The following is a 23844-nucleotide window of genomic DNA, read 5'->3' on the forward strand; positions in this document are numbered from 1 at the left end:
TAGGGTTAGACTGGGTTAGGGTTAGACTGGGTTAGGTTAAGATTGGTAGGGTTAAGATGCGTTAGGGTTAGACTGCGTTAGGGTTAAGATGCGTTAGGGTTAGACTGCGTTAGGGTTAGACTGCGTTAGGGTTAGACTGCGTTAGGGTTAGACTGCGTTAGGGTTAGACTGCGTTAGGGTTAGACTGCGTTAGGGTTAGAATGCGTTAGGGTTAGAATGCGTTAGGGTTAGGATGGGTTAGGGTTAGGATGGGTTAGGGTTAGGATGGGTTAGGGTTAGGATGCGTTAGGGTTAAGATGCGTTAGGGTTAAGATGCGTTAGGGTTAAGATGCGTTAGGGTTAAGATGCGTTAGGGTTAGACTGGGTTAGACTGCGTTAGACTGCGTTAGACTGCGTTAGACTGCGTTAGACTGCGTTAGGGTTAGACTGCGTTAGGGTTAGACTGCGTTAGGGTTAAGATGCGTTAGGGTTAAGATGCGTTAGGGTTAAGATGTGTTAGGGTTAAGATGCGTTAGGGTTAAGATGCGTTAGGGTTAAGATGCGTTAGGGTTAAGATGCGTTAGGGTTAAGATGCGTTAGGGTTAAGATGCGTTAGGGTTAAGATGCGTTAGGGTTAAGATGCGTTAGGGTTAAGATGCGTTAGGGTTAAGATGCGTTAGGGTTAAGATGCGTTAGGGTTAAGATGCGTTAGGGTTAAGATGCGTTAGGGTTAAGATGCGTTAGGGTTAAGATGCGTTAGGGTTAAGATGGGTTAGGGTTAAGATGCTTTAGGGTTAAGATGCTTTAGGGTTAGTAACAGACATCTCAACATCAACTGTTCAGAGGAGACTGTGAATCAGGCCTTCATGGTTAAATTCCTGCAAAGAAACCACTACTAAAGGACACCAATAATACGTTTTTTGGGCCAAGAAACACGAGCAATGGACATTAGATCAGTGGAAATCTGTCCTTTGGTCTGATGAGTCCAAATTTGAGATTTTTGGTTTGTGAGATGCAGAATAAGTGATTGGATGACCTATGCATGTGTATTTCCCATGATGAAGCATGGAGAAGGAGGTGTTATAGTGTGGGGGTGCATTGCTGGTGACACAATCTATGCTTTATTTAGAATTCAAGGCACACTTAACCAGCATGGCTAACACAGTATTCTGCAGCGATACACCATCTCATCTGGTTTGGGCTTAGTGGGACTATCATTTGTTTTTCAACAGGACAATGACCCAACACACCTCCAGTCTGTATAAGGGCTATTTGACCAAGAAGGAGAGTGATGGAGTGCTGCATCAGATGACCTGGCCTCCACAATCATCCGACCTCAACCCAATTGAGATGGTTTGGGATGAGTTCGACGGCAGAGTGAAGGAAAAGATTAGACTGAAGATTAACAGGGGCACAGTGTGTTCAGGAGGGTTTAACCCCCTAATAGGTTAGACTGGAGCACTGTGGTCACAGTGTGCTCAGGAGGGTTTAACCCCCTAATAGGTTAGACTGGAGCACTGTGGTCACAGTGTGCTCAGGAGGGTTTAACCCCCTAATAGGTTAGGAGCACTGTGGTCACAGTATGCTCAGGAGGGTTTAACCCCCCTAATAGGTTAGACTGGAGCACTGTGGTCACAGTGTGCTCAGGAGGGTTTAACCCCCTAATAGGTTAGACTGGAGCACTGTGGTCACAGTGTGCTCAGGAGGGTTTAACCCCCTAATGGGTTAGACTGGAGCACTGTGGTCACAGAGTGTTTAGGAGGGTTTAACCCCCTAATAGGTTAGACTGGAGCACTGTGGTCACAGTATGCTCAGGAGGGTTTAACCCCCTAATATGTTAGACTGGAGCACTGTGGGCACAATGTGTTCAGGAGGGTTTAACCCCCTAATGGGTTAGACTGGAGCACTGTGGTCATAGTGTGCTCAGGAGGGTTTAACCCCCCTAATAGGTTAGACTGGAGCACTGTGGTCAGTGTGCTCAGGAGGGTTTAACCCCCCTAATAGGTTAGACTGGAGCACTGTGGTCACAATGTGTTCAGGAGGGTTTAACCCCCCTAATAGGTTAGATTAGGGGTTGGATTCTGTTTAAGTGTCTGTCGTCTAAATGGTATATGGAGATGTTGGCACATCCATGTACTAGTATAGAGAAGTAGTCCATGCCGAAGGACGAAGGCAGGAAGTGGGTACGGTGGAGAATAGGAGAGATCCGAGAATATCTGTGCTTAAAGATGAAACATGGTCAGTGGAATGTGGACGGTGATAGGTTTCCTGTTCTGGAGGAGAGCCTCAGGTTAGAAAAGCAAAGCGATATTGGAACGTTGTTTGAATACGAGCTGAGTGTATTGGCAGTAGCAATAAGGAGGTTGGTTTAGGCCCTGTTGGGGCGGGGAACCGTGACAGATTATGTGGAAGTAGGAAGACCACTGTGAATATTTATGGTTATGTGTGTTGTCAACAGCAGTGATATTTTGAAGTGTGTCACTGGCAGGAGACATTAGGTCGTATTCTCCATAATAAATCGGCAAACGCTTGTGATTTGGCTCAAATACAAGGTATCGGGTCCCGTGACCCAATTATAAGGCACCTATACCGTAACTACTCTCCGGGAAGTGAGTATCACGACCTGAAAAAAGAGTTCAAATTGGCGTGAATTAGAGCCGTGGGTGAGGAGATCTCAACCCCTGGACCCCGTCAGACGACGGAATAACAACAGACGACCGGCGGACCAGTAAAGAGGAAGAGAAGTTCCATAAACACAGAGATGGAGAGGAGCATTCAGCTCGAATATGATGGGAAACGTTGCAAACGGGATAAAATAGAGGATGGACATGGCATCACCTTCAGTAAAATAATCACACAGCCCTCTCCTGTACTCCCTGTTCACCCACGACTGCGTGGCCACGCACGCCTCCAACTCAATCATCAAGTTTGCGGACGACACAACAGTGGTAGGCTTGATTACCAACAACGACGAGACGGCCTACAGGGAGGAGGTGAGGGCCCTCGGAGTGTGGTGTCAGGAAAATAACCTCACACTCAACGTCAACAAAACTAAGGAGATGATTGTGGACTTCAGGAAACAACAGAGGGAACACCCCCCTATCCACATCGATGGAACAGTAGTGGAGAGGGTAGCGAGTTTTAAGTTCCTCGGCATACACATCACAGACAAACTGAATTGGTCCACTCACACAGACAGCATCGTGAAGAAGGCGCAGCAGCGCCTCTTCAACCTCAGGAGGCTGAAGAAATTCGGCTTGTCACCAAAAGCACTCACAAACTTCTACAGATGCACAATCGAGAGCATCCTGGCGGGCTGTATCACCGCCTGGTACGGCAACTGCTCCGCCCACAACCGTAAGGCTCTCCAGAGGGTAGTGAGGTCTGCACAACGCATCACCGGGGGCAAACTACCTGCCCTCCAGGACACCTACACCACCCGATGTCACAGGAAGGCCATAAAGATCATCAAGGACATCAACCACCCGAGCCACTGCCTGTTCACCCCGCTATCATCCAGAAGGCGAGGTCAGTACAGGTGCATCAAAGCTGGGACCGAGAGACTGAAAAACAGCTTCTATCTCAAGGCCATCAGACTGTTAAACAGCCACCACTAACACTGAGTGGCTGCTGCCAACACACTGACACTGACTCAACTCCAGCCACTTTAATAATGGGAATTGATGGGAAATGATGTAAATATATCACTAGCCACTTTAAACAATGCTACCTTATATAATGTTACTTACCCTACATTATTCATCTCATATGCATACGTATATACTGTACTCTATATCATCGACTGTATCCTTATGTAATACATGTATCACTAGCCACTTTAAACTATGCCACTTTGTTAACATACTCATCTCATTTGTACATACTGTACTCGATACCATCTACTGTATCTTGCCTATGCTGCTCTGTACCATCACTCATTCATATATCCTTATGTACATATTCTTTATCCCCTTACACTGTGTACAAGACAGTAGTTTTGGAATTGTTAGTTAGATTACTTGTTATTACTGCATTGTCGGAACTAGAAGCACAAGCATTTCGCTAAAACTCGCATTAACATCTGCTAACCATGTGTATGTGACAAATAAAATTTGATTTGATTTGATTTGACATCATACACATTTAAACCAGTCAGTCCATCATGTTACATACACTAACAACATAGAGGACCCTAATACATTCACTCACAACGACCACTGTGCCAACTGCACTAGATACACTAACAACAGAGGACATTAACACATTCACTAACAACACAGGTGACATTAACACATTCACTAACAACACAGAGGACATTAATACATTCACTAACAACACAGAGGACATTAATACATTCACTAACAACACAGAGGACATTAATACATTCACTAACAACACAGAGGACATTAATACATTCACTAACAACACAGAGGACATTAATACATTCTCTAACAACACAGAGGACATTAATACATTCACTAACAACACAGAGGACATTAATACATTCACTCACAACGACCACTGTGCCAACTGCACTAGATACACTAACAACAGAGGACATTAATACATTCACTAACAACACAGGTGACATTAACACATTCACTAACAACACAGAGGACATTAATACATTCACTAACAACACAGGGGACATTAACACATTCACTAACACAGGGGACATTAATACATTCACTAACAACACAGAGGACATTAATACATTCACTAACAACACAGAGGACATTAATACATTCACTAACACAGGGGACATTAATACATTCACTAACAACACAGAGGACATTAATACATTCACTAACAACACAGAGGACATTAATACATTCACTAACAACACAGAGGACATTAACACATTCACTAACAACACAGAGGACATTAACACATTCACTAACAACACAGAGGACATTAACACATTCACTAACAACACAGAGGACATTAACACATTCACTAACAACACAGAGGACATTAACACATTCACTAACAACACAGAGGACATTAACACATTCACTAACAACACAGAGGACATTAATACATTCACTAACAACACAGAGGACATTAATACATTCACTAACAACACAGAGGACATTAATACATTCACTAACACAGAGGACATTAATACATTCACTAACAACACAGAGGACATTAATACATTCACTAACAACACAGAGGACATTCACTAACAACACAGAGGACATTAATACATTCACTAACAACACAGAGGACATTAATACATTCACTAACAACACAGAGGACATTAATACATTCAACTAACAACACAGAGGACATTAATACATTCACTAACAACACAGAGGACATTAACACATTCACTAACAACACAGAGGACATTAATACATTCACTAACAACACAGAGGACATTAATACATTCACTAACAACACAGAGGACATTAATACATTCACTAACAACACAGAGGACATTAATACATTCACTAACAACACAGAGGACATTAACACATTCACTAACAACACAGAGGACATTAATACATTCACTAACAACACAGAGGACATTAATACATTCACTAACAACACAGAGGACATTAACACATTCACTAACAACACAGAGGACATTAACACATTCACTAACAACACAGAGGACATTAATACATTCACTAACAACACAGAGGACATTAATACATTCACTAACAACACAGAGGACATTAATACATTCACTAACAACACAGAGGACATTAATACATTCACTAACAACACAGAGGACATTAATACATTCACTAACAACACAGAGGACATTAATACATTCACTAACAACACAGAGGACATTAATACATTCACTAACAACACAGGGGACATTAACACATTCACTCACAACACAGAGGACATTAACACATTCACTAACAACGCAGAGGACATTAATACATTCACTAACAACACAGGGGACATTAATACTTTTACTAACAACAGAGGACATTAACACATTCACTAACAACACAGAGGACATTAACACATTCACTAACAACACAGAGGACATTAACACATTCACTAACAACACAGAGGACATTAACACATTCACTAACAACACAGGGGACATTAATACTTTTACTAACAACACAGAGGACATTAACACATTCACTAACAACACAGAGGACATTAATACATTCACTAACAACACAGAGGACATTAACACATTCACTAACAACACAGAGGACATTAACACATTCACTAACAACACAGAGGACATTAACACATTCACTAACAACACAGAGGACATTAACACATTCACTAACAACACAGAGGACATTAACACATTCACTAACAACACAGAGGACATTAACACATTCACTCACAACACAGAGGACATTAACACATTCACTAACAACACAGAGGACATTAACACATTCACTAACAACACAGAGGACATTAACACATTCACTAACAACACAGAGGACCCTAATACATTCACTCACAACGACCACTGTGCCAACTGCACTATATACACTAACAACACAGGGGACATTAATACATTCACTAACAACACAGAGGACATGAATGCATTCACTAACAACACAGAGGACATTAACACATTCACTAACAACACAGAGGACATTAACACATTCACTAACACAGAGGACATTAACACATTCACTAACAATACAGAGGACATTAACACATTCACTAACAACACAGAGGACCCTAATATATTCACTCACAACAACCACTGTGCCAACTGCACTAGATACACTAACAACACAGGGGACATTAATACATTCACTAACACAGAGGACATTAACACATTCACTAACAACACAGAGGACATTAACACATTCACTAACACAGAGGACATTAACACATTCACTAACACAGAGGACATTAACACATTCACTAACACAGAGGACATTAACACATTCACTAACACAGAGGACATTAACACATTCACTAACAACACAGAGGACATTAACACATTCACTAACAACACAGAGGACATTAACACATTCACTAACACAGAGGACATTAACACATTCACTAACACAGAGGACATTAACACATTCACTAACACAGAGGACATTAACACATTCACTAACAACACAGGGGACATTAATACATTCACTAACACAGAGGACATTAACACATTCACTAACAACACAGAGTACATTAACACATTCACTAACACAGAGGACATTAACACATTCACTAACAACACAGAGGACATTAACACATTCACTAACACAGAGGACATTAACACATTCACTAACAACACAGAGGACATTAACACATTCACTAACAACACAGAGGACATTAACACATTCACTCACAACACAGAGGACATTAACACATTCACTAACAACACAGAGGACATTAACACATTCACTAACAACACAGAGGACATTAACACATTCACTAACACAGAGGACATTAACACATTCACTAACACAGAGGACATTAACACATTCACTAACAACACAGAGGACATTAGTCCGTGCTTAGTCCTCTCCTGTACTCCCTGTTCACCTACGACTGCATGGCCAGGCACAACTCCAACACCATCATTAAGTTTGCAGACAACAACGGTGGTAGGCCTGATCACCAACAGAGATGAAACAGCCTATAAGGAAGAGGTCAGAGACCTGGCCAACTTCTCCCAAAACGTGATCAAGAAAAAATGAGATGATCATGGACTACAGGAAAAAGAGAGCCAAGCATGCTCCCATTCTCATCAACTGTAGACCTGGAGTAGGTCGACAACATCAATATCCTTGGTGTCCACATCAGCAACAAACTATCATGGTCCAAACACACCAAGACAGTCGTAAAGAGGAAACGACAATGCATATTCCCCCTCAGGAGATGGAAAAGATTTGTGGCATGGGTCCTTAGATCCTCTAACAGTTCTACAGCTGCACCGTCGAGAGCATTGCATCACCGCCTGATATGGCAACTGCTCGGGCATCCGACCGCAAGGGTAGTGGGTAGAGCCCAGAACATCACCGGGGCCAAGCTTCCTGCCATCCAGGACCTCTATACCAGGCGGTGTCAGAGGAAAGCCCTGAACATCCCTGGTGCCAAGCTTCCTGCCATCCAGGACCGATATACCAGGCGGTGTCAGAGGAAGGCCCTTTACATTTCTAAAGGCAGTTACCCAAGTCCTAGAATGTTCTCTTTGCTACCGCAGGGCAAGCGGTACAGGAGTGCCAAGTCTAAGTCCAATTTGTTTTATTTGATTTCAGGACAAGATATCAGTCTCTGCTGTTGTTTTAATGAACTAAACACACTTTAGAATGATATGTATGTGGTGTTTTTGAGAGGTTATTAATGGCCAAATAATCTGTCACTGCCCAGGATGTAGGCCATTAAGTCTGTGCTGTTATGACTGTGTGCGTTATGAGGCTGTCACGCCCCCTGGTTGTATGTCTGTGGCGTGCTCATCTTGTAATGAAGAATTTATGAGTGGTTATAACAGGTTAAGGCTGTCACGTACCCAGGTCATAGGCCATGAAGTCCGAGGAGAAGCACTTGGCGCCGTGGCTCATGGACGTGTCGTTGTGCGTGTTTCCTCCAAACACCAGCATGGTTCCGCTAACGATGACCGCCGTGTGGAGGTACCGGAAGAACCCGCTGTCCTTTAGAACTGTCCTGGAAACACACAGAACCATTGAGAACATCAGCAGGAGAACAGATACAATGTGTCCCTCAAATGGTCCCCTATTCCCTATGGGCCCTGGACAAACCTAGTGCACTATATAAAGAATAGAACACCCTATTCCCTATGGGCCCTGGACAAACCTAGTGCACTATATAAAGAATTGCCCTCAGAACAGCTCCAATTTGTCGAGGGTATGGACTCTACAAGGTGTCGAAAGCGTTCCACAGGGATGCTGGTCCATGTTGACTCCAATGCTTCCCACAGTTGTGTCAACAAGGCCCTAGTTATGTCACACCTGGACTATTGTCCAGTGTATTTATCCCTGTGTTTCCTGTCTCTCTGTACCAGTGTATTTATCCCTGTGTTTCCTGTCTCTCTGTACCAGTGTATTTATCCCTGTGTTTCCTGTCTCTCTGTGCCAGTGTATTTATCCCTGTGTTTCCTGTCTCTCTGTGCCAGTTTGTCTTGTATGTTTTCAAGTCAACCAGCGTGTTTTCCCGTACTCCTTTTCTATTCTTTTTTTTGCTAGTCCTCCCCGTTTTGATCTTTGCCTGTTTTCTGGACGCCATTTTTGCCTGTATACCACCATTCTTTTGCCTATTTGGATTTATTCAACTTCAAAGACTCATCTCATCTTACCATCTGCCTCCTGTGTCTGCATCTGGGTCTCACCTTCTGCCCGTATATTTTTTATGAAATTTAGCTAAGCACAGGCAAAATCCTAGAAAACCTGGTTCAGTCTGCTTTCCAGACACTGGGAGATTAATTCACCTTTCAGCAGGACAACAACTTAAAACACAAGGCCAAATCTACACTGGAGTTGCTTACCAAGAAGACAGTGAATGTCCCTCAGGGGCCGAGTTACATTTTTGACTTAAATCTAGTTGATAATCTATGTCAAGACCTGAAAATTGTTGTCTAGCAACAATCAGCAACCAATTTGAGAGAGCCTGAAGAATTTTGAAAATAATAAATGAGCAAATATTGTACAATCCAGTTGCTCTTAGAGACTTACCCAGAAACACTCACAGCTGTAATTGCTGCCATAGATACTTATACAAAATACTGACTCAGGGATGTGAATACTTATGTAAAGAAGATATTTGTATTTAATTTTCCAAAAAGGAGCAAAAACTTCTAAAAACATGTTTTCACTTTGTCATTATGGGTAATTGTGTGTAGATGGATGAGAAAATGTAATCAATTTAATCCATTTTGAATTCAGGCTGTAACACAACAAAATGTGGAGTAAGTCAAGGGGTATGAATACTTTCTGAAGGCACTGTAAGCCTACAGGAAAGTGTGCCCCCTCAGGCCTGGAAGAAAGCAAAAGTAATTCTGCTACCAAAGAATAGCAAAGCACCCTTCACTGGCTTAAACAGCAGACCAATCACCAACCAATCTATTAGCAACCCTTAGTGGGGAAAAAAATGGACCAAATACAATGCTATTTCATAGTAAATAAAATAACAGATTTTCAGCACATTTATAGGGAAGGCCATTCAGCATGTACAGCACTTACACAAATGACTGAAATTGATAATAAAAAGATTGAGGGAGCTATTTTGTTAGACTTCAGTGCAGCTTTTGACATTAAAGGTCTGCTGGTGGAATGTAGGTGTTATGGCTTTACATTCCCTGCTATAATGTAGATGAAGAGTTACCTGTCTAACAGAACACAGAGGGTGTTCTTAAATGGAAGCCTCTTCAACATAATCTAAGTAGAGTCAGGCATTCCCCAGGGCAGCTGTCTAGGCCCCTTACTTTTTAAAATCTTTACTAAATGACCTGACACTTGCACTCAGTAAAGCCTGTGTATCTACGTGTGCTGATGACTCAACACGTCAGCTACTACAGCAAGTGAAATCACTGCAACACTTCAAGAACTGCAGTCAGTTTCAGAATGGGTGGCACAAAATACGTCCTAAATGTTAAAAGCATTGTTTTTGAGACAAATCATTCACTAAACCCTGAACCTCAACTAAATATTGTAATGAATAATGTGGAAATTGAGCAAGTTGAGGAGACTAAACTGCTTGGAGTAACCCTGGATTGTAAACTGTCATGGTCAAAACATATTGATACAACAGTAGCTAAGATGGGAAGAGGTCTGTCCATAATAAAACATTACTCTGCCTTTTTAACAGCACTATCAACAAGGCAGGTCCTACAGGCCCTAGTTTCTACCTTTTTAACAGCACTATCAACAAGGCAGGTCCTACAGGCCCTAGTGTCTACCTTCTTAACAACACTATCAACAAGGCAGGTCCTACAGGCCCTAGTGTCTACCTTCTTAACAACACTATCAACAAGGCAGGTCCTTCAGGCCCTAGTTTCTACCTTCTTAACACTATCAACAAGGCAGGTCCTACAGGCCCTAGTTTCTACCTTCTTAACAACACTATCAACAAGGCAGGTCCTTCAGGCCCTAGTTTCTACCTTCTTAACAACACTATCAACAAGGCAGGTCCTACAGGTCCTGGTTTCTACCTTCTTAACAGCACTATCAACAAGGCAGGTCCTTCAGGCCCTAGTTTCTGCCTTCTTAACAACAAGGCAGGTCCTACAGGCCCTAGGTTCTACATTCTTAACAGCACTATAAACAAGGCTGGTCCTTCAGGCCCTAGTTTCTGCTTTCTTAACAACAAGGCAGGTCCTACAGGCCCTAGTTTCTACATTAACAGCACTATAAACAAGGCAGGTCCTACAGGCCATAGTTTCTACCTTCTTAACAACACTATCAACAAGGCAGGTCCTTCAGGCCCTATTTTCTGCCTTCTTAACAACAAGGCAGGTCCTACAGGCCCTAGTTTCTACCTTTTTAACAGCACTATCAACAAGGCAGGTCCTTCAGGGCCTAGTTTCTGCCTTCTTAACAACAAGGCAGGTCCTACAGGTGCTAGTTTCTACCTTCTTAACAACACTATCAACAAGGCAGGTCCTACAGGTCCTGGTTTCTACCTTCTTAACAACACTATCAACAAGGCAGGTCCTACAGGCGCTAGTTTCTACCTTCTTAACAACACTATCAACAAGGCAGGTCCTACTGGCCCTAGTTTCTACCTTCTTAACAACACTATCAACAAGGCAGGTCCTACAGGCCCTGGTTTCTACCTTCTTAACAACACTATCAACAAGGCAGGTCCTTCAGGCCCTAGTTTCTGCCTTCTTAACAACACTATAAACAAGGCAGGTCCTACAGGCCCTAGTTATGTCACACCTGGACACATGTCCAGTTGTGTGCCACAAAGAGGGACTAGATATGCTTGTTAGTCCCTTGCAATTATTTGATATGATTTTATAGAATCGACAGCACCGTTTCCCACTCATTAGGTTGAAAACCCTTTAATGAGTAGGTGTGTCCAAATGTTGGACTGGTACTGTATGTGTGAAATTAGTTTTGATTTAGAATGGATCATTATCATGGACCTGTATCAAAACAGGGCCAGCTGGGAAAAAAACATGTCATCTATGCACTTAAATAGTGAATGGAGGATGCTTTTCCGTGGTTCATTTTCATGCCAGCCAGGTAGGCTTTACTCCTGTTGTAAAGATAAGCAATGTGCTTAATATTAGGAAAGTTGAGAAATAAATACAGTAGGGTTAGCCTATAGAAAGCTGATGTGATCCTCCTCTTTTTAATAGAGGCCATCACTCTGTTTTCTCCCGCAATTGCATAGCTATAGAAATGTTGTGTAACATCAGCTCACGGGCTCTCATAAGGTGCTTGATTAGATTATTCGATTTAATTTGTATTGATGTCAGAGTGATTAGAGTGCCGAGTACCAGGCAGTTAAGCATGTTTGTTAGGCTACTATTGACCAGCAGCAGCATCAGAGCTTGGAGAAGCCTAATTACCGTGACTAAACAGTCATGTGGAATTTGACTGCCTTCCTGACTCGTGACCGCCGGTGTGGCGGTAATACGGTCACTGCAACAGCCCTACCACTAAACAACTATTGATTTAGAACCACGGAGGGTTACCGCAAGTCGCAGAGAAAACAGGAGCTGCCTCCACAATTCCGGCACCATTCAACTGGCTAGCAGAGTATAAAACCTGGTTAGCTGAGGTGATGGCTAGCAGAGTATAAAACCTGGTTAGCTGAGGTGATGGCTAGCAGAGTATAAAACCTGGTTAGCTGAGTTGATGGCTAGCAGAGTATAAAACCTGGTTAGCTGAGGTGATGGCTAGCAGAGTATAAAACCTGGTTAGGTGAGGTGATGGCTAGCAGAGTATAAAACCTGGTTAGGTGAGGTGATGGCTAGCAGAGTATAAAACCTGGTTAGGTGAGGTGATGGCTAGCAGAGTATAAAACCTGGTTAGGTGAGGTGATGGCTAGCAGAGTATAAAACCTGGTTAGGTGAGGTGATGGCTAGCAGAGTATAAAACCTGGTTAGGTGAGGTGATGGCTAGCAGAGTATAAAACCTGGTTAGGTGAGGTGATGGCTAGCAGAGTATAAAACCTGGTTAGCGGAGGTGATGGCTAGCAGAATATAAAACCTGGTTAGCTGAGGTGATGGCTAGCAGAGTATAAAACCTGGTTAGCTGAGGTGATGGCTAGCAGAGTATAAAACCTGGTTAGGTGATGTTATATAAATAATCTAATATCAAGCATTACTAGCAGGCCAAAGCTCTGGTTAAACCGGATGCCCTCAGATAACTCTGGGCCCAGTGTCCTCAGTCAAGTTTAGAGCCTACGTGCAATAACATGATTATCCGAAGGACACACAGCTGCCATCACGCAAATATACTCCCCTGTAAACTACAAAGAACATCCTGCAACACTAACGAGCTTAGAGTGCCAAACTATCTCACTGACATTGACCCTTGCATGCACTCCTGCAAAGACAGGAAACACCTGAGCCTAAAGCAGACATTGCCAGTCCCTATATCCACGCTTCCTTGACACACAAACATCTCATGAGCACTGTACACTCCACCCCCCCCTACTGGTCGGGTGCCAAGAGCAGGGGACTCTGCTGTGCACCAATGGGGCCCCTGCTCTGGCTAGAGCAGGCCCGCCTCCAACTCTTCAGGACCAGTCAGAAGACCAACACGACGAGACTCCACCTACATTATTCTGTGTATACATTCTGCTGTAAACTCTGGCTAAGCACCCCTTTCTGAGCTGACTCCTTCTGAGCCAAATGAATAGGGTCCGTGCACGTTAAACTGCAGGACAAGATATCTTTTGACTCAATAAACTGCACTTTTGCTACACCTGATTCCACTCTGTCCAGCGTCGTTGTTTTGCACTCCCTCTCCTGTATGAAACACCAACAGTGAGGTGATGGCTAGCAGAGTATAAAACCTGGTTAGGTGAGGTGATGGCTAGCAGAGTATAAAACCTGGTTAGCTGAGGTGATGGCTAGCAGAGTATAAAACCTGGTTAGCGGAGGTGATGGCTAGCAGAGTATAAAACCTGGTTAGCTGAGGTGATGGCTAGCAGAGTATAAAACCTGGTTAGCTGAGGTGATGGCTAGCAGAGTATAAAACCTGGTTAGCTGAGGAGATGGCTAGCAGAGTATAAAACCTGGTTAGCTGAGGTGATGGCTAGCAGAGTATAAAACCTGGTTAGCTGAGGTGATGGCTAGCAGAGTATAAAACCTGGTTAGCTGAGGTGATGGCTAGCAGAGTATAAAACCTGGTTAGCTGAGGTGATGGCTAGCAGAGTATAAAACCTGGTTAGCTGAGGTGATGGCTAGCAGAGTAGAACACTTGAAAAAGGAAAGCGGAGCCTCACCAAGAGCTCAGATGCAATCATTTAATATCCAACGTTTGGACAGGCAAGCTGTCTTCATCAGGGTACAATGAAAACACTGCGGGTCACTAGTTTTTATAGTTTGAAAGGACACGCACAAATGTAATCATGGCCGGGTGTGGCATGATATCATTGGCTGATTTACATATATAAATAGAACATATATAAAGCATGAATGGATAACATACGATCACAATGTGGCTACATAGACCTACAAACATGAATCATAACGTTAGCTAGTTAACATTAGCCTTCTACATCTAGCTACATATTGAACCAACATCCTCTCAGGTCAGGGGCACAACAATGTATGACTTAATGGTTGTATCAGAATCACCGTCATAATCATTGGCCAGTACGTAAAATTAAGTAAAACCCCAAGTCCCTATCTCCATCCATGGTTCATTTAGGAAAGGGACCATGAGATGCACCAATCCAAGTTTTTCTGTCAATGACATTTTCTCTCAATGCGATTTGGTCGGAGTGACACCAAATCCAAACTGGCTTCCTTTGACACTTTTTTTTGGTGCACCAGGACCATTTACAGTTGAGCACAATGCTGATTGGCTATTTTTTTATTTTTTTTATGTAATCAAGGGAGGCCAGATGCTCGCTGCTTCCCTAGCATTCAATGCTACGTGCGGCAACAATGCGATTCGCGTTTGAACCAGACAGCATCAGATAGAGGGCCTACACATAGAGAGACAGAGGGGTGTCGTCTTGCTGGCTCGGATGCTTTCTCCGGTGAGATACATTCAGCTTCATTCGAATTGAAAAAAGATTCAACAGAGACGAAAGATAAATATTTTTTTCCTTCTTCCCTTGGCAGCCACTGTATAGAACACCTGCTACAATAATGGGTCGACAGGCACAATGGATGACATTTCAGACAATTTAAAAAAGTATATTTTCAGACAGTAGAATTCTGCTCAGGCATAGAATGTTCTACTGTTTCCCTAACAACAATAAACATTGCTGATTGATGTGTTGTTGTGTTGTCTAAGCAGTGTTTTATGGTAAGGTAGATAGATGTTTTCTCTTTCTACTAAATGTATTGGTAAGTCTGTGTGAGTGGTCTGCGAGCAGGCAGCTGGCAGGCAGGCAGCTGGCAGGCAGGCAGCTGGCAGGCAGGCAGCTGGCAGGCAGGCAGCTGGCAGGCAGGCAGCTGGCAGGCAGGCAGCTGGCAGGCAGGCAGCTGGCAGGCAGGCAGCTGGCAGGCAGGCAGGCAGCTCGAAATAATCTGATTGACAGTTCTGGTTACCTAGTAATGGACTTCAGCCCCGCTTCAGAAGAAGCATATTCCTTTACCGACAAGTTGAACGCCCATTCAATGCTTCGAAACTATCACCAGAGAAGGTTTTGTGGCGGTATTTAAAAAGCCATAGTGTACACTTTTCAGACAGATAAATGCTGTAGCTGAGGCACTTTCCAGGAGCCACACTTTATATAAGCATATTTATATGATAAAATAGGCTAAAATATTCTGCCCATATGAACAACATTTATAGAGGCCACGGCTACAATAGTCTGCCCATATGAACAGCATTTATAGAGGCCACGGCTACAATAGTCTGCCCATTTGAACAACATTTATAGAGGCCACGGCTACTATAGTCTGCCCATATGAACAGCATTTATAGAGGCCACGGCTACTATAGTCTGCCCATATGAACAACATTTATAGAGGCCACGGCTACTATAGTCTGCCCATATGAACAACATTTATAGAGGCCACGGCTACTATAGTCTGCCCATATGAACAGCATTTATAGAGGCCACGGCTACTATAGTCTGCCCATATGAACAACATTTATAGAGGCCACGGCTACTATAGTCTGCCCATATGAACAACATTTATTTTAGGCCATAACAATGTGTAGCCATACATCATTTAATAAAAAGCACTAAACATACACATTTAATAAACAGACTCATGAACACAATCAGGCAATAGGCTACAGCTGGCTTCACAGCCTCCCTGCGAAACCCAATGTATTGTAGCCTCACCCGGATGAAAAAGTAGTGAATAATGAGTTGGTTTCTGCTGTAGTGTTCAGGGTAAAATATTAAACGTTGTGTCAGTGCTTCGGTTCAGGCGCTACTCTGTTCAGGCAGGCGTCACTCACCATCGGCTGCGGTCCACGTCGTACTTGTACAGGTCTCCAGACAGGCCGTACTTGTTAGCGCTGAAGGCCTTGTACCCTCCGTGGATGTAGATGGCTCGGGAGGAGGGGTCAAACACACTGCTGTGGCCGTACCCTCCCTGCACCAGGGCTCCATCGGTAACCACGGCGCGCCACGTGTTCCTAGCTGGAGCAGTCACAGAACACAACGTAAGGTCTACATACAGGGCATTCGGGAAAGTATTCAGACCCTTTTCCAATTTGTTACGTTACAGCCTTATTCTTTCTCAATCTACACACAATACCCCATAATGACAAAGCAAAAACAGGTTTTCAGAAATTTTTGTAAAGTTATCAAAAATATCACATTCACAAAAGTATCCAGACCCTTTTCTCACTACTTTGTTGAAGCACCTTTGGCAGCGATTACAGCCTTGACTCTTCTTGGGTATGACGATACAAGTTTGGCACACCTATATTTGGTGAGTTTCTCCCCATTCTTCTCTGCAGATCCTCTCAAGCTCTGTCAGGTTGGATGGGGAGTGTCACTGCACAGCTATTTTCAGGTCTCTCTAGAGATGTTCGATCAGGTTCAAGTCCAAGTTCTGGCTGGGCCACTCAAGGGCATTCAGAGAATTGTCCAGAAGCCACTTCTCCATTGCCTTGGCTGTATGCTTAGGGTCGTTGCCCTGTTGGAAGGTGAACCTTCACTCCAGTCTGAGGTCCTGAGTGCTCTGGAGCAGGTATTCATCAAGGATCTCTTTGTACTTTGCTCTGTTCATCTTTACTTTGATCCTGACTAGTCTCCAGTCCCTGCCGCTGAAAAACATCCCCAAAGCATGATGCTGCCACCGCCATGCTTCACCGTAGGGATGGTGCCAGGCTTCCTCCAGACGTGACACTTGGCATTCAGGACAAAGAGTTCAATCTTGGTTTCATCAGACCAGAGAATCTTGTTTCTCATGGTCTGAGATTAAGGTGCCTTTTGGCCAATTCCAAGGGGGCTGTCATCTGCCTTTCAATGAGGAGTGGCCACTGTGTTATTGGGGACCTTCAATGCTTCAGAAATGTTTTGGTACCCTTCCCCAGATCTGTACCTTGACAAAATCCTTTTGTTCCGGAGCTCTACGGACAATTCCTTCAACCTCATGGCTTGGTATTTGCTCTGACATGCACTGTCAACGGTGGGACCTTATATAGACAGGTGTGTGCCTTTCCAAATCATGTCCAATCAATTGAATTTATCACAGGTGAACTCCAATCGAGTTGTAGAAACATCTCAAGGATCATCAATGGAAACAGTATGCACCTGAGCTTTATTTTGAGTTTCACAGCAAAGGGTCTGAAAACATATGTAAATAAGGTATGTTTTTTATTTTTAATACATTTGCCAAAATGTCTAAAAACGGCTCCGAATGCACTGTGTAGCATAACATAACTGTAATCCACGTTGTTAGCTGAAACAATAACAGAACGGTCAGGGTTCTGGCTTTAGGGGATCAAACACATTTCATTAATGATACTACATAACAGAACGGTCAGGGTTCTGGCTTTAGGGGATCAAACACATTTAATGATACAACAGAACGGTCAGGGTTCTGGCTTTAGGGGATCAAACACATTTAATGATACTACATAACAGAACGGTCAGGGATCTGGCTTTAGGGGATCAAACACATTTAATGATACTACATAACAGAACGGTTAGGGATCTGGCTTTAGGGGATCAAACACATTTAATGATACTAGATAACAGAACGGTCAGGGATCTGGCTTTAGGGGATCAAACACATTTAATGATACTAGATAACAGAACGGTCAGGGATCTGGCTTTAGAGATGGATAGGAACATTAACCAGCTGTTTAGGAGGGATATCACACCTGGCACAAATTATTGTCTAATTCTGTTTTTACTGCTGAGGGGTGCCCTATACCTGTACCCAGAGAGGAGTAGTTCAGTCTGGGTACAGGGGGTGGCTTGGAGAGGGCCCTGACCTTAAAGATCTCATCCAGGCCTGTCTGTTTGACTCCTAGTACCGTGCTTGCTGTGGTGATAATCCTTCTCAGTATATTTCTCTGGCTGACAGTGTAGACCGGGTGAATTGATACACCATCCAAAGTGTAGTTAATAACTTCACCACACTCAAAAGGATATTCAATGTCTGCTATTTTTTTTTACCCATCTACCATTGGAAAACCTCCCTGGTCTTTGTGGTTGAATCTGTGTTTGAAATTCACTGCTCGACTGAGGGACCTTACAGATAATTGAGGTACAGAGATGAGGTAGTCCTTAAAACATAATGTTAAACACTATTACTGCACACAGTGAGTCCTTATGTGATTTGTTAAGCAAAGTTTCACTCCTGAACTTATTTAGGCTTGCCATAACAAACATAACTTCTGACTCAAGACATTTCAGCTTTTCATTTTTAATTCATTTGTAAACATTTGTAAAAACATAATTGCACATTGACATTATGGGGTAATTGTGTGTAGGCCAGTGACAAAAAACATCTCAATAAATCCATTTTAAATTCAGGCTAGAAGAACAAAATGTGGAATAAGTCAAGGGGTGTGAATACTTTCTGAAGGCTCTGAATACGTCATCATCATCACCACTCACCGATGTCATACTGCTGCACCTGGCTGATGTATCCATATAGAGGGCAGTGTCCAAAGAGGACCAGCATGACCGCACTACCTCCCTCCAGCAGGGGGGGCACTACATGAGCAGAGTGTCCCACCACGGCCCACTGTTCCTGGGCTCCAGCGGAGAGGGACACCCAGGTCTGGTTCTGGATGTGGAACACCCACAGCTGGCTGGTCACGTTGCCAGTAGAGTCTATCTTTCCTCCGTACATGTAGATCTTTCCCTGGGTTTAGAGGAGGAACAGGACGTTAGAGAGGAGGAACAGGACGTTAGAGAGGAGGAACAGGACGTTAGGACAGGAGGAACAGGACGTTAGAGAGGAGGAACAGGACGTTAGAGAGGAGGAACAGGACGTTAGAGAGGAGGAACAGGACGTTAGAGAGGAGGAACAGGACGTTAGAGAGGAGGAACAGGACGTTAGAGAGGAGGAACAGGACGTTAGAGAGGAGGAACAGGACGTTAGAGAGGAGGAACAGGACGTTAGGACAGGAGGAACAGGACGTTAGGACAGGAGGAACAGGACGTTAGAGAGGAGGAACAGGACGTTAGAGAGGAGGAACAGGACGTTAGAGAGGAGGAACAGGACGTTAGAGAGGAGGAACAGGACGTTAGAGAGGAGGAACAGGACGTTAGAGAGGAGGAACAGGACGTTAGAGAGGAGGAACAGGACTTTAGAGAGGAGGAACAGGACGTTAGAGAGGAGGAACAGGACTTTAGAGAGGAGGAACAGGACGTTAGAGAGGAGGAACAGGACGTTAGAGAGGAGGAACAGGACGTTAGAGAGGAGGAACAGGACGTTAGAGAGGAGGAACAGGACGTTAGAGAGGAGGAACAGGACGTTAGAGAGGAGGAACAGGACGTTAGAGAGGAGGAACAGGACGTTAGAGAGGAGGAACAGGACTTTAGAGAGGAGGAACAGGACGTTAGAGAGGAGGAACAGGACTTTAGAGAGGAGGAACAGGACGTTAGAGAGGAGGAACAGGACGTTAGAGAGGAGGAACAGGACGTTAGAGAGGAGGAACAGGACGTTAGAGAGGAGGAACATGACTTTAGAGAGGAGGAACAGGACGTTAGAGAGGAGGAACAGGACGTTAGAGAGGAGGAACAGGACGTTAGAGAGGAGGAACAGGACGTTAGAGAGGAGGAACAGGACGTTATAGAGGAGGAACAGGACGTTATAGAGGAGGAACAGGACGTTATAGAGGAGGAACAGGACGTTATAGAGGAGGAACAGGACGTTATAGAGGAGGAACAGGACGTTAGAGAGGAGGAACAGGACGTTAGAGAGGAGGAACAGGACGTTAGAGAGGAGGAACAGGACGATAGAGAGGAGGAACAGGACGTTAGAGAGTAGGAACAGGACGTTAGAGAGTAGGAACAGGACGTTAGAGAGGAGGAACAGGACGTTAGAGAGGAGGAACAGGACGTTAGAGAGGAGGAACAGGACGTTAGAGAGGAGGAACAGGACGTTAGGACAGGAGGAACAGGACGTTAGAGAGGAGGAACAGGACGTTAGAGAGGAGGAACAGGACGTTAGAGAGGAGGAACAGGACGTTAGGACAGGAGGAACAGGACGTTAGAGAGGAGGAACAGGACGTTAGAGAGGAGGAACAGGACGTTAGAGAGGAGGAACAGGACGTTATGACAGGAGGAACAGGACGTTAGAGAGGAGGAACAGGACGTTAGAGAGGAGGAACAGGACGTTAGAGAGGAGGAACAGGACGTTAGAGAGGAGGAACAGGACGTTAGAGAGGAGGAACAGGACGTTAGAGAGGAGGAACAGGATGTTAGAGAGGAGGAACAGGACGATAGAGAGGAGGAACAGGACGTTAGAGAGGAGGAACAGGACGTTAGAGAGGAGGAACAGGACGTTAGAGAGGAGGAACAGGACGTTAGAGAGGAGGAACAGGACGTTAGAGAGGAGGAACAGGACGTTAGAGAGGAGGAACAGGACGTTAGAGAGGAGGAACAGGACGTTAGAGAGGAGGAACAGGACGTTAGAGAGGAGGAACAGGACGTTAGAGAGGAGGACAAGACATGACAGCTCATGACAACCTTAAATGCTCACTGTTGATAATGGTCAGAGGGTTTGGAGAGATGAATTGAGAATTAATAAATGCTTGAGATAAAGAACATTTCTTCTGTATCACGGATGCAGACAGTGAACTGTAACCCAAGATCCACATTCTGTATAACTAGGGTATAACAGGGAAATACTACTGTTATTACTTCAATGTTTCTACATCATGACTAGCTAACATCTAGAACACATACCTCATGTAGTGCCAGAGAGTGTCCGTATCGTCCCATGACGGAGTTGACAGAGCGGTTGAGAGACAGCCAGCGATGGGAGCTGAGGTTATACCTGGGAGGAGAGAGAGAAGATCAGGACCACTGAGCATCAAAGGCAAGACCAGGTAGGCCAGGACCAGGTAGGCCAGGACCAGGTAGGCCAGGACCAGGTAGGCCAGGACCAGGTAGGTCAGACCCAGGTAGGTCAGACCCAGGTAGGCCAGGACCAGGTAGGCCAGGACCAGGTAGGCCAGGACCAGGTAGGGGTTTGGTCACAGATAAGGTTCTCCATTGAGTCCACTCCCTTGTCCAGGACAAGGCTAAATGTGTGTCTGGGAAACCTAGCCGTTGAGTACAGGATGCAAAACCGGCACCTCATTCAGAGGCCACTGATAAGGGGACATTGTTTTCCATGGTCCTTCAAGCTGGATAGGAACAACTGTCCTGGTACAGAGCTGAAATGTAATACACACAGCTAATATGTGATATCATGATGTCCAGCATTATTTACTTTTGACCCATTTTTCATGATATCGTATTGGTAGTTACAGTCTTGTCTCATCGCTGCAACTCCCGTACGGACTCGGGAGAGGTGAAGGTCGAGAGCCGCTCGTCCTCAGAAACACAACCCAACCAAGCCGCACTGCTTCTTGACACAATGCCCACTTAATCAGGAAGCCAGCCGCACCAATGTTTCAGAGGAAACACTGTGCACCTGGCAACCGTGTCAGAGTGAACTGCACAAGAGTGGCTAGTGCGCGATGGGACAGGGACACCCCTGCCGGCCAAACCCTCCCCTAACCCAGACGACGCTGGGCCAATTGTGCACCGCCCCATGGGTCTCCCAGTCGCGGCCGGCTGCGACAGAGACTGGACTCGAACCCAGAATCTCTAGTGGCACAGCTAGCACTGCGCCACTCGTGAGGCCTTTCACAAGTGTTTGTGTCAACACCTGCTACCAACTAGCCACCTAGCTAGCCAGGTTGCAATAAATCTTCGTCTGGAATAACGAACGATTCCAGTGCTGTATTTATTAAGGTCTGGTCTGGGACAATATTGACAATCCAGAGTTCCAATGTAGCAAATATTTGCTAGCGGAGGACTACGTGAATGAGGTGGCTATGTTTAGCAAACAAATCTCAATTCTGCGCAAATGTATGGGGAGAAGTCAAATTGGAACTTTCTAGCTATCAACTCCTATGGCTGGACGCCGCTCGGCTTAATGGATGTTTCCGCGCCTTGTCATCTGTCCCTATCCGAATGGCCTGTGCTACCTGGAACTTGCCTGCCAAAGAAGTCGTCTCCATCTCCTTATCTTCCTCAATCTTGTAATGAAGTAGACTGAGAACAACAAGAAGATGGGACCAGGGCTGTCTGGAACAATGTCACAAGTCGTGGAAACCTGAAGGCAGCGGACGGGAGTAACTGCGAGAGGTTCGGATCAGATTGACATAAGGAATAGCTTCGATGCACTGGTGCCTGATCTACCTGCACCTTCATCACTGAGACTGCCTGTGTCTGTGACAGCTGTGCTGGCTGCTACTAAGCTGACTCCAGCAGTGGCTTTGTTGTTGAGTTTGGCTCCTTTCACTCTCTCTGGATCTGATGGGGCACTGCCTGCTGTGGGAGGTCTGGACCTATCGGTGCCTGGACCTATCGGTGCCTGGACCTATCGGTGCCTGGACCTATCGGTGCCTGGACCTATCGGTGCCTGGACCTATCGCCGGCAGCAGCAGGCATACACTATCCTGCTTCTCGTGGACCCGTGAAAGATTCAACGAATTGTGTGAGGGGTAGGAATGAGCGTATTTCTCGATTCCCATCTCCTGCCGTTATATTGGGCAGTTCAATGGTGATAAATGTCTCAGTCCCTGAAGTAAAAACATTGTGCTATCCAGGGGCACCTACATCAGGACATCAATAAGCTGCTCCCAAACATTATAAACCCGTCTGTCCAATTGATTATCCAGCGATATAGGATGGACGTGTTTTTAGTCTGTCCAATTGATAATCCAGCGATATAGGATGGACGTGTTTTTAGTCCAATTGATTATCCAGCCAAAAGTACAGATGGCTCATCGCTTGACCAGATCTCCTTCCTTCTTCTCAGTCTCTTTCTCCTGCGAATGACGGGGATGAGGGCCTGTTCGGCTGTCTGAAATAAATCCCTCTCGTCCGACTCATGAATTAAAAATTATTCGTCCAATTCAAGGTGAGTAATCACTGTGCAGAAGCTCTTTTCGGTCATAAGTGTGGAAGGACCACCAGAGGGCAGGCTGGGCTCACGGATAGTAGCCCAACAAGGCATGGGAGACAAGGTAACCAGAGGCAATTAAGCACAGCTGACGGTACTAATGACATACTCTCCTTCCCCTATAAGAGAGAGAATGGAACCAGCAGAGGAGGGAGGGGAAA

At 44.6% G+C, this 23844-nt stretch overlaps 1 protein-coding gene across 8 annotated transcripts in view; it reads right to left on the minus strand.

Annotated features, from left to right (window-relative positions):
- Positions 1-23844, minus strand: part of LOC139375482 (attractin-like) — a 161989-nt gene that overhangs the window by 94528 nt on the left and 43617 nt on the right. For all 8 annotated transcript variants that reach the window (XM_071117307.1, XM_071117305.1, XM_071117304.1 and 5 more), the window contains exons 7-10: positions 21412-21502; positions 19111-19360; positions 16491-16674; positions 8438-8592 (exon numbers count right to left, since the gene is read on the minus strand). In XM_071117307.1, coding sequence (XP_070973408.1) covers positions 8438-8592; positions 16491-16674; positions 19111-19360; positions 21412-21502 — 680 coding nt within the window. The remainder of the gene's footprint in view (positions 1-8437; positions 8593-16490; positions 16675-19110; positions 19361-21411; positions 21503-23844) is intronic.

The sequence above is a fragment of the Oncorhynchus clarkii genome, chromosome 19 (genome assembly GCF_045791955.1).
Source record: "Oncorhynchus clarkii lewisi isolate Uvic-CL-2024 chromosome 19, UVic_Ocla_1.0, whole genome shotgun sequence".
NCBI lineage: Eukaryota > Metazoa > Chordata > Actinopteri > Salmoniformes > Salmonidae > Oncorhynchus > Oncorhynchus clarkii.